Consider the following 14,530-nt stretch of genomic DNA (forward strand, 5'->3'; position numbering starts at 1 on the left):
CGGATGTCTTCTGTTGAATCAGAGTCTCTCTGTATGTAGCCCAAGGTATTTTGCGGGCACCAGTTATCAGACACAGCAGGCTTAACTATAAACATGCACATTCTTGTGACAGAGCACAGAGAGACACTTAATATTAAAACCTCCAACAGTGTATGCTAAACCAGTGGTTCTTAACCTGGGGTGTGCGGGCACCCCATGGGGATGTGCCACAGATTTCAGGGGGTGCGCAGTTTTGTTTGTGTTGAGGTTGTGACCAAAATTCTGCTAGTGAACATTATAAACTAAAAATAAATTAAAACATATTTTGGTCCCCATGTAAAGTCATTAAGGTATTGATGAATGTCTCAAGCAAGAATCATTGTAATGAATCACTTTAATCTTTTTTTTTAGTGCATATACACTTGCAGAAGTTGGGGTTGGGGGTGCGCGGCTTGTCTTGGGCACAGGTAAGGGGGTGCGTTGAGGAAAAAAGGTTAAGAACCACTGTGCTAAACCACCTGCTTGCCCCTGCAAAATGCAGCATAATTCACCCAAACGTTTACAGTCTCGAACCTGTGACCTTGCACCAAACTCCTTATCTCTCCAGCTCCCTCATCCCCCCAGCCCACACTTGACAACGACTCTGGCAACGACCCTGAAGATCACTTTTCAGCCGGTGTTCTGTCGAGATGAGTTGCCTCGTCGAGATGAGCGACCGGTCGCCCTATTCGATAGTGGTGTTCTATCGATTTGCGATGCCTCATCTAAATGAGCGACCTTGACTTTCCGCGGAAGGCGTTTCAATCGGTCCACGTAGGACTGTTTTAATAACCATTACTTTGTTTATTTCACGGACAGGGGTGTGCAATCGTTCGTGCGGAGTTTAATAAGAACATGCGGCTGCTGACAACCGTGAGCCTCTCGTTTGAGCAAGTTAAGAAACGTGCCATATGAAAGAGACTGAGTTGAGTTTGCGCAAATACTGGAGAAAGTGTTTGGGATCAGGGCCTGGCTACGGGTTGTTTAATGCAGTCATTTGCTGTTGGTTTGGTTTCAATGCGACATGGGCTCGCAAGGCAAATTGCTACATGCAATCATGTAAGGGCATAGCCTAAACAAACGCGGTTCAGATATTCCCAGATAACAGATAGCGTATTGTGGCTTTGTTTTGGCAGATGTCTGTCTTTTAATGACCGGAATCATATTTTCACAACATCCCCACCAGTGCATTTCTTATTACCATGTTGAGGCATTTTACAATGCAGTCGATTCAAATTCTTGAGTGAAAAGGGTGGAGGGAGCATTTTGACAGCTCAATCAGAGGTGGCGATTTTTTCCATTTTGCAATGAGAACGCCTCCTCTACATAACTCTGATCGATGTTACAATGTTCGAGGCTGAGTGTGTGAGCGATTACGGTTAGGCAACAAAGTAGCAAATGTACGAGGCCACGCTATTTCGCAGATTTTCCAATGATCTGCTGGATGATCCACGCTATTTCCCGTTTCCCCCCCAGGGGATATACCGGTGTCGTAACTTTCAGTCCATGACAGTCGGTAGGCTAACTAGCCTATGGATGACTGGTGGTAACCTCAGGAGGACATAGGCTACAGTTTGAGTCACTAAAGTTGACAGTCTCAGGGGATCCTATCGTAACTTGCGCTACAGTTTGAGTCACTAAAGTTGACAGTCTCAGGGGATCATAACTTGCGTTACAGTTTGAGTCACTATTGTTGACAGTCTCAGGGGATCCTGTCGTAACTTGCGGTCTCACAATTCGATGGGCAATCACCCGCGAAAACCACCGCGAGGGTGTGCGCATGCGTGCGCATGCTCAGTAGCGAAGAGAATCACATCTCGATGGGTCGCTCATATAGACAGGACACCGGTGTTCTGTCGAGATGAGTTGCCTCCTCGAGATGAGCGATCGGTAGGCTTAGCCTTAAGCCGGGCATACACTGTGCGATATTTTCCGTCGTGGGTATTAAGCTCCTGCTCACACTGCACGAGGACATTTCGCTATTTAAAAGTTCATATCTCATGACTCATGTTCTCACATTATACAAGCCGACAGTCGGATGCGAGCAGAATGGTCCGACTGTGCGACACGACACGCATGTTTCCCGGGGCTGCAGAGGAGGGAACATGCGCACCTGAGGTGGAGATGAGGACGCGATCAAGAGCGAATCGCACGGCCCTATTAACTTGTGCATGTGTAGTGTCAAATCAGTTGTAGCACTGCTTTAACTGTGCGATATTGGCACGAGGCACGACCAGGATTTCAAACAGTTTTGATTTTCTTGCGACCCTGCGATTGCACGATCATGAGTCGAAATCGCTTGTCGTTACCCCGTGTACACTACACGATGCGTGACTCACGATTGACCTGCGATTGAGCAGGAAATCGGCCTGACTCCCAAAAAGTTGTGCGAGTGACAAATCGGGTGTTCAATCGATTTGCGCTGCCTCATCTAAATGAGCGACCTTGATTTTCCATGGAAGACGTTTCAATCGGCCATGGTCCACGTAGGACTGTTTTAATAACTTTATTTAGGCCTATTTCACGGACAGGGGTGTGCAATCGTTCATGCGGAGTTNAATAAGAACGTGCGGCTGCTGACCATTAAAAAAAACTAGTGTTGCACCGATACCATTTTTTGCCCCCAATACCAATACCTAATACCTGGTTGTGCAGTATCGGCCGATACCGATACCATACCGATACCACCCTATTTGAAATGTATATATATGAAGGGCTGTAGTGCATACTACTTGGATGTAAAATCATTGCATGGCTTTGTCAGGCTGCTGCCTACCTTTGTGAAACAGGAAAAAGACTAATACAAAGTGAATCCAGCAAAACTTTTTATACTTTTTAAAGATCGCCTCTCAACGTTATTTCATTAATACTGCCGTGTTCCCCAATGTTATTGAATGTGTTACGCGTTGGTCCTGTTTTAAAAAACGCTCTGGTTGCTTTGTTTCAAGACGTTTTTGCAAGCTGGCAAGGTGGCTTGTGGAGAAACGAGAGAGTGTTCCGTGTTTCTCGTGGAAATGCGTCTCTGATTGGCTCACTCCTCCTGCTCTCGAAGAAACGCGTCTCTGATTGGCTCAGTCCTCCAGTTCTTGGAGAGAATGTAATGGGTAACAGAGTCGCCACTTCCCCGGGTGGTACTGCACTATAGGGGCGCCAGCGGATGCGTGCAGGCTCCATTCAGGGCTGTGCTCTTTCGACAGCGACCCCTAGGCTTGCTGCAGGCACGGAGCAACCAGAGTGAGCTGGCTTTATATATGAGGCTTTGTGCTGTGTGTGTACCTGAGAGTAGCAACCAGCTGATAGCTAAGCTAAGCTATGTTTCGGGCCACCAGACGTTGCTTGTTTTGAAAACAAGCAGAAAAAAATTACTCGACATGTTTTTAGATAAATGGGTCGATATAAACCTTTGTGGGCAACGCCTTCTTTCGACGTGACGAAACACAGAAAGGCTTTCGTGATTCGCTCGTTTCTCTGCATTATTTATGTAAATTGGGAAACACCGGGAATCACAGCCAGGAGAGTTGACGCACCGCTATGAGAGCCTTGCAAGTGAGTTTAACTTGGGGTGACCGTCCGATCTTCGAAAGGAGTGAGTAAAACTGAGTTTTATCGGAAGTTGGCCTTTAAATACCACTATGAAATAACTGATTTCAAGGCTGTTTAAGTGACATACAAGCAGCTGTAAATGGTATCGGTGCCCTATTTGTTGGTACTCGCCGATACCGATACCACAATTTTAGTGCAGATCCACCGATCTACCGATACTGGTAAAGTGAGCCTCTCGTTTGAGCAAGTTAAGAAACGTGCCATAGCCTATGAAAGAGACTGAGCTGAGTTTGCGCAAATACAGGACTGGAGAAAGTGTTTGGGATCAGGGCCTGGCTATGGGTTGTTTAATGCAGCCATTTGCTGTTGGTTTGGTTTCAATGCGACGTGGGCCTGTCTCGCAAGGCAACATTGCCATATGAAATGATGTGCTATGGGGATAAACAAGCGCGGTTTAGAGATTCCCAGATAGCAGATAGCGTATTGTGGCTTTGTTTTGGCAGATGTCTGTCAATTTATGGGCAACACCTCTTTTAATGACCGGAATCATATTTTCAAAACATCCCCACCAGTGCATTTCTTATTATTGTACCAAACCAGCCTTAGGCAGTGTTGCCAGATTTTCAATGAGAAATAAGTGACTGGTGTCCTGAAATCAAGCCCAAAAGAAGCGACTGACGGGCGTAGTGAAAACAAGCCCAAAATAAGCAACCGAAAAGGGTGGCTCGTCGGTCGTGTGCCTAGTCAGGGAAGACCTTGCTCTTTGAGGCAGGCCCGGATTAAGGTGGGTCTGGGCCCCGGGGCAAGGAGATTGCAAGGGCCCCCCCCTCCCGCTCTGAGCCCATACCGTGCTTCGGCCCTTGAAGTGAGCTCACTGATTGACATATTATCAGGCATGAAAAGAACATGAAAAAGATTGGTCAAGTGTGTGTATGCAGTTAACCGATGGTCAAGACAGGACACAAGCTTGTCAATTAGAACATTGAACGTTTCAATTAGAAACTTTTCTTTTCCACCTAATTTAGCATCTGGCCCGTTGTAACGCTGTGACATTATACATAATGTCATGACTTTATCTGGCGACTTCTAGCGACTTTTGAGAGAGTCAATAACAACTTTCTGTGATTTTCTTAACAATACTGAGTCCACTGGAAAATCGACATTGGAAATCCAAATTTGTTCACTGAAAAAATACAGTTGCTCTTTCAATGACATAAGTCTTTAAGTACAATATAATTTATTCCAATACAGTTATAATATTATGTAAATGTCTATGAGCTTTTAAACAAATTGTTGGTGGCTAAATCTGATATGTGAGATATTAATAAAATAATATTGATAGAAGTTTCGATAAATGGATTTAAGAATATTAGATTCAATTTTCACTTAACTGTGGGACATATGGAAGCGTAATCTACAAAGTGAAGTGGTACAAAACCTGGTGTTCCGAAGGTGAATGTCTACTTGTCTATTACTCTCCCCGAAGACAACTAATAGGTATCATGACAAGTGAATCACCATCGAAATCACTTCCCACAGAAAATAGATACAAGTTCTACTAGCTCTCTACTGGGGCCAGCGTTAGGCCCAGGATACGTTGTGGTCACGAAGCAGGTGTTGTCAATTGAGAAACTTTGCCGTTAGATTTAGTGACTTGTGGGGGTTACACCTCTCCATTACGAAACCCCGCTACTCCGAAACCCGAAACCGGGGGTGCATATCCCTACCCCCTTACCCTAACCTTAACCCTGTTCGGAGTGGCGGGGTTTTGCAAAGGAAAAACGTCCGCACTTGTGGGCGTCCCTAGCGACAAAAAAACATTTAGCAACTTTCGCAACCTTTTGGTGAATCTGGCTGCTCGTCTTTAAAGTGACAAAAATCATTGTTCTCAACATAACTGTAGCTTTGCGCCGCTGTCAGAAGCATTTCTAACGGTGAATCAGTGCTGCAGATTAGCTCTGATCTGTAAAAATCCGCTAGCACTGTCTTCTTCTACTACAGACATAACCGTCCCCACACGTTTTCTAGAGATTGGCATTGCGTGCATGGTGCTGTGACATCATACGTAATGTCATGATGTCATCTGGTGACTTTAAGCGACTTTTCAGAGAGCCAATTGCGACTTTCTGTGATTTTTAGCAGGACTGAGTCCACTGGAAAATCCATATTGGTTTTTCTCTTACAATGGCTGCCGTTCCTCATGGCCCAGGGGCCCTCTGGTTGCCATATTCTGTGGCCCAGGGGCCCTCTGGTTTTCGTACTGCATGGCCCAGGGACCATCTGGTTGCCATATCCTGTAGCCCAGGGGCCCTTTGATTGCTGTCCCCCTAGGCGCCGTACCGCATAGCCCAGGGGCCCTTTGATTGCCGTTTCCTGTGGCCCAGGGGCCCTATGGTTGCCATATCCCGTGGCTCAGGGGCCCTTTGATAGCCGTCCCCCGTGGCCCAGGGGCCCTCTGATTGCCGTCCCCCGTGGCCCAGGGGCCCTCTGGTTGCCATATCCCATGGTTCAGGGGCCCTTTGCCATCCCCCGTGGCCCAGGGGCCCTCTGATTGCCGTCCTCCGTGGCCTAGGGGCCCTCTGGTTGCTGTACGACATGGCCCAGGGGCCCTCTGGTTCCTATGTCCTGTGGCCGAGGGCCCTCTGACTGCTGTCACTCCCCCCAGCCCATTTCAGTTAACCCTTATAGACTAAAGAAGTACAACTAAAGAAGATCCTAGAATAGAGGTCTCTATCGCAATCCGCATCGACATCGGCATCTGGATTGTTGTTGGGCCCCCCCTGGGCCCCCTGGGCCCCCTGGATCCATGGGCCCCGGGGCGCCAGCCCCACTCGCCCGGTCGGTAATACGGCCCTGCTTTGAGGGGGTCTGCATGGCAGCTAAAATCCCCTCAAGTGACCACAGAAAGTGGGAGTTAACAATGCTGTAGTAGGGTCACTTGTAAGTGTAGCACACCTGAACTCTAGGAAATGCCTAGTTCATTTTATGGTAATATGGTATATATTTTATGTTATGAGAGTTAATAATTTCTAATGTAATTGTAACCCAACTGAAATATGCCTAACCTATGCAAATGTATTAACGTGTAGCTGTTTGAGACTTTATAACAGTTGTATTTTAATCTACTGGTTTGATATACTATGTAGTTTGTTACTGGGCGATCGCTGTCCATCCCTGGTATTCTATTGGGTACGGGGGTTGCCAAGGGAACGGGAGGACTCTGAGGAGAAAGTAGGAGAAGGGAAGCGCTTCTTCATGCTGAGTGACACTGCGGACTTTTATTCGTTTACTCAGCGTCATGATAAGTTTCCAGTGGTTGAATTGAGGTTGAGTTGACACCCGGCACGCCGGTGTCATCCGTTGAAGTTTATTTATTTTCGTGTTTAAGTCCTGTTTAAGTTTCGTTCTGCTCTGCTTGCTGTTTGGGACATGCTAGCTGGATGTGTGCTGTCGAATATGCGCTAGTTCGCTAGCACAACACCAGCTGTGTTTTCGGGACCGTTCAGGATTACCACTACTTCACAGCGGCAGAGAAATGTTCGGGCTTCAGGTTCGGTTGTGGAGTCGTGGAGGGTAACTGGATGGCCATCGTTTGGAGAGTGGCAGCCGGTGCTACTTTGCTACTTTGGATTACCGGTAACATACAAGGGAACTCGGCTCGTGAGTACACTGACGTTCGTTCGTTGGGATTTATGAATGAGCTCCAACGCTGCGCGCCAACCGGGCCCTTTAATAACTGTTTTGAAACCCCGGCCGGGTATTTTTCCTTTTCTGTTTTGGGTTGATTGTTTGAATGAGTCTATGAGAATCGGTTTTAATAAATGTTTATTGCTTATATTTTTAATATGCCGTACTTGATCATTTCTAATGTTGGGGTGGTCAGTAATCTGTGATTTGTTTAATATCTGAATTTAGTATGTCTCTGTGTGGAACTCAGAGTGGGGGCTCGCGTACAACCATAATGCACAGCAGTCATTAGTAACTACTCCCACAGTTTACCCCAGGCCTCTGGTTAAGTGAGTATTCGTCCCTAGACTGTCAATATTTTATGCCATCTTGCTAAAGAGCAAGGTTGCTACACGTCAGAGGTAAGAACGGGTAAAAAAATCCAAGCCCGAACCGACATGGGCCCATGGGAATTGGGCCGGGCCCGGCCCGAGGCCGACTAATTATTGGATGTGTAGGCCCGAGCCCGAGGGAAGCCCGAAATTTCAAATTTTATTTATAAGGAGGGGTGATCTATGATAACAAATCAAAGCCCTTAAATTAAAGCCATTAAAGTATTTTGTTACGAAATCTAAGTTAAATAGACTGTATAAACATGCAGGGCAGTGTTCACGCTAGAATTCTTACCGGCCGGACAAGTGGCCGGCTGTATTGCAGAATACCGGACATTTGAAATATCTAACGGACCTTCCGTCATATGGCCAAACACACACTCCCTAATGGGTCAAAGTGTAGTAAAGTGGTATTTTCTGCCAGCAAAACTTAAATTGCACTAACATTTGGCCAGTTGGCTGGTGTTGATTTAGAGCCCTGCTTGTGCGCACGGGCCGGGGAGTAAACGCGCGCTTTCTTTCACACTCGAGAGCTCGAACTGAAAGAGAGAGAAAAAACAGCCAGCCAACGTGCTGTGCGCAGATCCCTAAATTATCAACTCAAACAGTGCATTCTATCAGCAAACCCTAAGAGGATTTCCCTACTCAAATTGGGTAACGAGGTGATGACTGTAATAGTGCAGTAATGGTATCGACGCTACTGACATTTGAACTGTATTGCGCTGTGTTCCTGCGCTCTCGAAAGTAACGGAATTGGCACGTTCCGTAGGATGCTCTATGGGTTACACGTTTTGGCCGGTAATGAAAACAGTTATAAAGCCCTGCATGCACTTTTACTGGGACTTCTCGCGAGTCCATCTTTCTCTGGAATGTTTATCTTGACCCTCTGTAGCCTACTTGGAGATCCACCACCAATTTTCAGCAGAGGTAAAAGTGAAAGTGATTCGATGCTGCGATGCTGCGCATGCCATTGAGTCCCAAACCGTTAGGCTTGACTTCGCAACTGGGCATGATATGGTTTTGTAAATTCAATGCCCTTTGTTGTGTTCACTGATATATTGGTAAAAATAGCCTACAAAAAAACAGAATCGTGACAGCACAGCAACCAGCGTGAGTCAAGTGATTAGAAGCATAACGTGATTGAGGACAACGACGGTGGGGACGAGAGCGCAAGCAATATTGCGTGCTGCTTATGACAAGTGTCTCTCGTGGCCAAAACACGGCCGAAATGCCGTTATTTATTTAATAAAAAGTATTCATTGATCTAGCATCCATGCATAGTTTTAGTATATATTTTATAAGCACATACATAGCCTATTTATTTATTTAAAAAAAAAAAAAAAAACTGTCAACGATAGAGAAGCCGAACCCGACCCTACCCGAACGTAATGAGTGACATTTCAGGCCCGACCCGACCCGAAATTGGCTCGGGTTCGGGCTCGGGCTCGGGCCTGGGCCAAAAATCATAGGTCGTCCGGGATTGAAGTTGATTGCTGTGCTTTAAGGTAAATGTGAATTTAATATTCTGCAATGGGAATTTAATATCTTAATATTTAATGGGTTAATGTTGTTATTTTAATGTGATGACACTGGCTATTTTACTGATGTTACTGATTCTACTGTGAGTAATTTTACTGTCTTGGCTTTTGAAAATATTAATACTAGTATTAATTTACACTGTATTTAAATATGGAGGCTGAACAGGTAATTATTTGGTGTAATGAAAAGGGTGTAGATTTCAGAAGAGCAGTAGTGCTTGGCAATGTGCCTGTAGATGTTACAGATGAGATTGTGTATAAAGCACTTGATAATGCAGCGGTCTTTGGTAGGTCCAAAATCATAGGTCGGTGCCTGGCAGCTTGTGGTACGAGCCAGTTAATTCTCCTTGAGGTATCACAGGATGTCAGTGTAGTTGAGATGCCTAAACAAGTAGCCCTTAGTACTGAGGTGGCTCCCTGGGTGGTCTGTGTCGCTGCTGAAGCCTTGCCTATGAAGATTCCCCCAGAGGAAGATTTTGAAGCCAAACTGAAAGCCTTCCTGGCTTATGAGGGAAAGACTGTTGCTGATGTGCAAGACCTGTTAACCCCTTCCATTCCAACCCCTGCCATGCCTGCAGTGCCACTGCCTGCTATGCCCATGTCAGCCATGCCAAATCCTGCCATGCCTGTCTCTGCAGTGCCTACCCCTGTCATGTCTGTCCCTGTAGTGCTAAATCCTGCCATACCAGTCTCTGCAGTGCCAACCCCTGCCATGCCGGTCCCTGCAGTGCTAAATCCTGCCATGCCCTCTCCTGCCATGTCACCACCAGCATCATTAGACCTGAATATGCAGCTGGTCAATGCCATCACCTCTCTTGTGGACAAATGCCAAGCAGCCCCTGTGGAAAATCCAGTCCACCGAAAGCTTCGAGTGTTCTCAGGTATCAAGCCAACACCACCTGGAGAAGAGGAATATGATGCTTGGGCGGAACAGATGACGCACTTGCTTGAGGAGTGGAAGTGTTCTGACCCCTTGAAGAAGCAGAAAATTGCTGAATGTCTTAAAGGGCCAGCAGCGGATATTGTACGATGCTTGAGAGTGAGCAAGCCCAGTTCAACGGCAGCAGATTACTTAGCAGCACTGGAAACCGCATTTGGAACCACTGAGAGTGCCCTAGACCTCATGTTCAAGTTCCGCAACACTTTCCAACTGCAAGGAGAAAAACTCTCAGCATATGTCCTCAGAATTGACAAGCTGCTGCATTCTGTATTCCGAAAAGGGGGCATTCTTCTCCGAGAGATGGATGGGACTCGCATTGAGCAAGTTGCAAGGGGCGCACTGCCTAATGACCTGGTTGCCCTCCGCATCATGCTGGTGTACAAATTCAAGCCTCCCCCCAGTTTCACTGAGCTGCTGCGTGAAGTGAGAGCAGAGGAGGCTCTGATCTTTGAAAGGCCGACAGCCAGTCATGTCACCCTGTCTGCTATGGTCGCTCCTGTTGAGCACAGCACCAGCCCTGCTGCATTCTCATGTCCCAGCCCAGTGCCTACCCCTACCCCTACCCCTACCCCTTCTGTTGAGAGTCTGACGAAAGAGGTGCAACACCTGAAAAGTGAGATGACGCGCTTGCTCTCCTTCTCCGTCTCATCACCCTCAGCAACGCCACCGATCGTCTCACAAAGACCCAGCCCACAGGTAGAGGGAAGACCGGCAAACGTGCAGAGAGTACGACAGGACACAGCTGATGTTTTCTGCTACAAGTGCGGGGAAGATGGCCATTTTCAACGTCAATGTCAGAATGCAGAGAACCTCAGGAAAGTTAACCAGCGCCTCATAAAGCTCAGACGGCCGACGGGAAACGCCCCAGGGACCCAGTAAGGGAACGAACTGGTGTCCCGGTGATGACACGTTCCACAAAGTGCAAACCGCTGCAAGGAGAGAAAGCTACACTACCAGCAGGCCTTGTTGGCCCTAGCTCAGTGGTATCTGTTCGAATTGAAAACATATACGCCAAAGCTTTACTTGACAGTGGGTCTCAAGTCACCCTCCTTTACCGCTCGTTCTACCACAAATACCTAAAGCACATACCACTGACTCCAATTCACTGTCTGGAGTTATGGGGACTCAGTGCTGAAGAATATCCCTATGATGGCTACTTGTGTTTAAGGTTGGAGTTCAGCAGTGACGTAGTGGGAGTGACTGAGACAGTTGAGGCACTTGTGCTGGTGTGTCCAGACCCGACCGTCAAAGGGGAGGCTTCCATCATAGTTGGCACTAACACCTCTGTAGTAAGGCGGCTTTTCAACTCCTGTAAATTAAAAGGAGAAGATTTCTTGATGACCATGAGGGTGCATCCAGAGATTAAAGAGGCATACAAGGTGTTCCAGAGTTCCAGGTGTTCCAGAGAAGTACCTGACGAGGTAGCAGAAATGAAGAGGGGCACGGTGTGGCTTGCTGAGGCTAAGCAGAAGATAATACCCCCGGGTGCAACAGTGACCGTCAGCGGCATCCCAAAGTTCCCTCATCCTGTAAACACTCAGAGTGTGTTGGTGGAGCAGGCTGAAGAATCAACTCTTCCAGATGAGCTCATGGTCCTGCCCATCCTCAAGAGTGTTGAGGAGATTCAGAACCGTCGTAGTACAGTTGTTGTCCGGAACATGTCCACTCGAGAGGTCAAGCTCGACAGAAGAATGCCCATTGCTCAGCTGTTCCCGGTGGATATCGTGGATAAAGGCCCCACACCAAATAACCCCAATGAGCTGTCTCCCTCTGCTTTCAACTTCGCTGACTCTCCAGTGCCAAAAGAGTGGAAAGAGAGACTGTGCAGGAAGATGCTGCAACGGAAGGAGGTCTTTTCTCAAGGAGAGTTTGATGTGGGCTGCGCAAAAACCACTGAACACACCATACGGGTGACAGAGGGGAAGCCATTCAGAGAACGCTCCAGGCGCCTGCCCCCAGGTGATGTGGCTGATGTGAGACAGCACCTGGATCAACTCCTCAAAGCTGGCATCATTTCCGAATCCAGAAGTCCATATGCATCTCCTATTGTGGTTGTGCGGAAGAAAAATGGCACTATTCGTATGTGTGTAGATTACCGGACATTGAACAGACGGACTGTCCCTGACCAGTACACTGTGCCAAGGATTGAGGATGCACTTGCCTGCTTGAGTGGAAGCCAGTGGTTCAGCGTGCTTGACCTGCGGAGTGGCTACTACCAGATACCCTTAAGCGAAGCTGACAAAGAAAAGACTGCATTCATCTGTCCTGCTGGGTTCTACCAGTTTGAGAGAATGCCACAAGGGATCTCTGGTGCCCCTGCTACATTCCAGCGTGCAATGGAGAGAATGGTGGGCGACATGAACCTGCTTGAAGTGCTAGTCTACCTTGATGATGTGATAGTGTTTGGGAGAACACTGGAAGAACATGAGCAACGGCTGCTGAAGGTCCTAGACAGACTGAAAGAGGAGGGGCTGAAGTTGTCGCTGGACAAATGCCAATTCTGCTGCACCTCTGTGAACTACCTGGGGCACATTGTTTCCAGAGAGGGTGTCTCCACAGATCCTGCTAAAGTGGAGGCTGTGAGGTCCTGGCCACGCCCCAACAACATCTCTGCTCTCCGCTCTTTCCTTGGCTTCAGTGGGTATTACAGGCGTTTTGTGAAAGACTACTCACGAATCTGCTACCCACTTAACCAGCTGCTGAAGGGCTGCATGCCAGCTGGCGTGCCCCACACAAAATCCAGAAAAGGCAAAGTCGCAACAGAGGCGGAGCCCACCCAAGAGCCACAGCAAATGTTCCAATCTTCAGAACCGTTCGGATCCAGATGGAGTCTAGAGTGTGAAGTAGCCTTTGAGACGCTCAAGCAGACCCTGTCAGAAGCACCTGTCCTGGCGTTTGCAGACCCACAGTATCCCTACACCCTTCATGTGGATGCCAGCCATGAAGGTCTGGGAGGCGTGCTGTACCAGGATCAAGGAGGTGGCTTGCGTCCAGTTGCCTTTGTGAGCAGGAGTCTATCCCCGTCTGAAAAGAACTACCCCACTCATAAGCTGGAGTTCCTGGCACTGAAATGGGCTGTTACAGAGAAGCTGCATGATTACCTGTATGGGGTGAAGTTTGAAGTGCATACTGACAACAACCCACTCACCTATGTTCTCACTACAGCTAAGTTAGATGCAGCTGGACACCGCTGGCTGGCAGCACTGTCGACTTATGACTTCAGCTTGAAGTATCGACCAGGGAAAGAGAATATAGACGCGGATGCCCTATCACGCCGTCAGATTTCATCGGCTGGGGTCAGAGCTGTGTGCCAAGTGTCCCATGCCTGCTGTTCCAAACACTGTCAGCCTCATCGAGCCATAGACCTCTTTGGAGCCCCCAAGCAAGCTGTACCGCAGGCCTTTTGCAATGTCTCAGCTGTGACCACACACAATCTCCCCCGGTTGAGCACAGTTGATATTGCACGGTCCCAGCGGGCAGACCCATGCATTGGAGAGGTGTGGAAAGCTGTCTCTCAAAAAGACTACCGCGGTGCTGACAGACAGAAGCATGCAGATATCCCACTGTTGCTGAAAGAATGGGACAAGCTAGAATTGAAGAACTCTGTCCTCTACAGAGTGTCAAAGCCTCCTAATGCCCCACCCCGTCAGCAGTTGCTACTCCCACACGAGTTCAGAGAGACAGTGCTTCAGTCTTTACACAATCAGTCTGGGCACTTAGGATTTGAGAAGACATATGGGCTTGTGCGAGAGAGATTTTACTGGCCGCGGTTGAAAGCAGATATTGAGAAGCACTGCAAGGACTGTGATAGATGCATCCAGCGAAAGACCATACCAGCCAGAGCTGCTGAACTCCACCACCTCAGCAGTGATGGGCCGATGGATCTTATCTGCATCGACTTCCTGTCTCTTGAGCCAGATTCGAAGAATATCTGCAACGTGCTTGTTGTAACTGATCACTACACCCGGTATGCACAAGCCTTTCCCACCAAAGACCAGAAATCCTCAACTGTAGCCAAAGTGTTATGGGAGAAGTTCTTCATCCACTATGGTCTACCCAACAGAGTGCACTCTGATCAGGGCAGAGACTTTGAGAGTCGTCTCATCCATGAACTGCTGAGCATGCTTGGAGTGAGGAAGTCAAGAACCACCCCATATCACCCGCAAGGAGATCCGCAGCCTGAGCGCTTCAACAGGACACTGCTCAATATGCTTGGCACACTGACACCAGAAGAGAAAGGCAAATGGAGCCAGCACATCAGCTACCTTGTCCATGCATACAACTGTACGAAGAATGACAGCACTGGTTACAGTCCCTACTTCTTGATGTTTGGACGTGAGGCTCGGCTTCCAGTTGATGTATGCTTCGGCGTGTCCAGTGATACTTCATCCCCCAAGTCTTATGCAAGGTATGTCGCCAACCTGAGACGAGAC

The 14,530-nt window shown here is 47.9% G+C and overlaps 1 protein-coding gene across 1 annotated transcript; it reads left to right on the forward strand.

The window, feature by feature from the left end:
- Positions 1–9,869: 9,869 nt before the first annotated feature.
- Positions 9,870–10,976, forward strand: LOC134458673 (paraneoplastic antigen Ma1-like). The gene has a single exon (XM_063211103.1). It carries the CDS (start codon positions 9,870–9,872, stop codon positions 10,974–10,976), a length of 1,107 nt encoding a protein of 368 aa, XP_063067173.1.
- The last annotated feature ends 3,554 nt before the right edge of the window (positions 10,977–14,530 follow it).

The sequence above is a fragment of the Engraulis encrasicolus genome, chromosome 11, assembly GCF_034702125.1.
Source record: "Engraulis encrasicolus isolate BLACKSEA-1 chromosome 11, IST_EnEncr_1.0, whole genome shotgun sequence".
In the NCBI taxonomy this organism is placed as follows: Eukaryota; Metazoa; Chordata; class Actinopteri; order Clupeiformes; family Engraulidae; genus Engraulis; species Engraulis encrasicolus.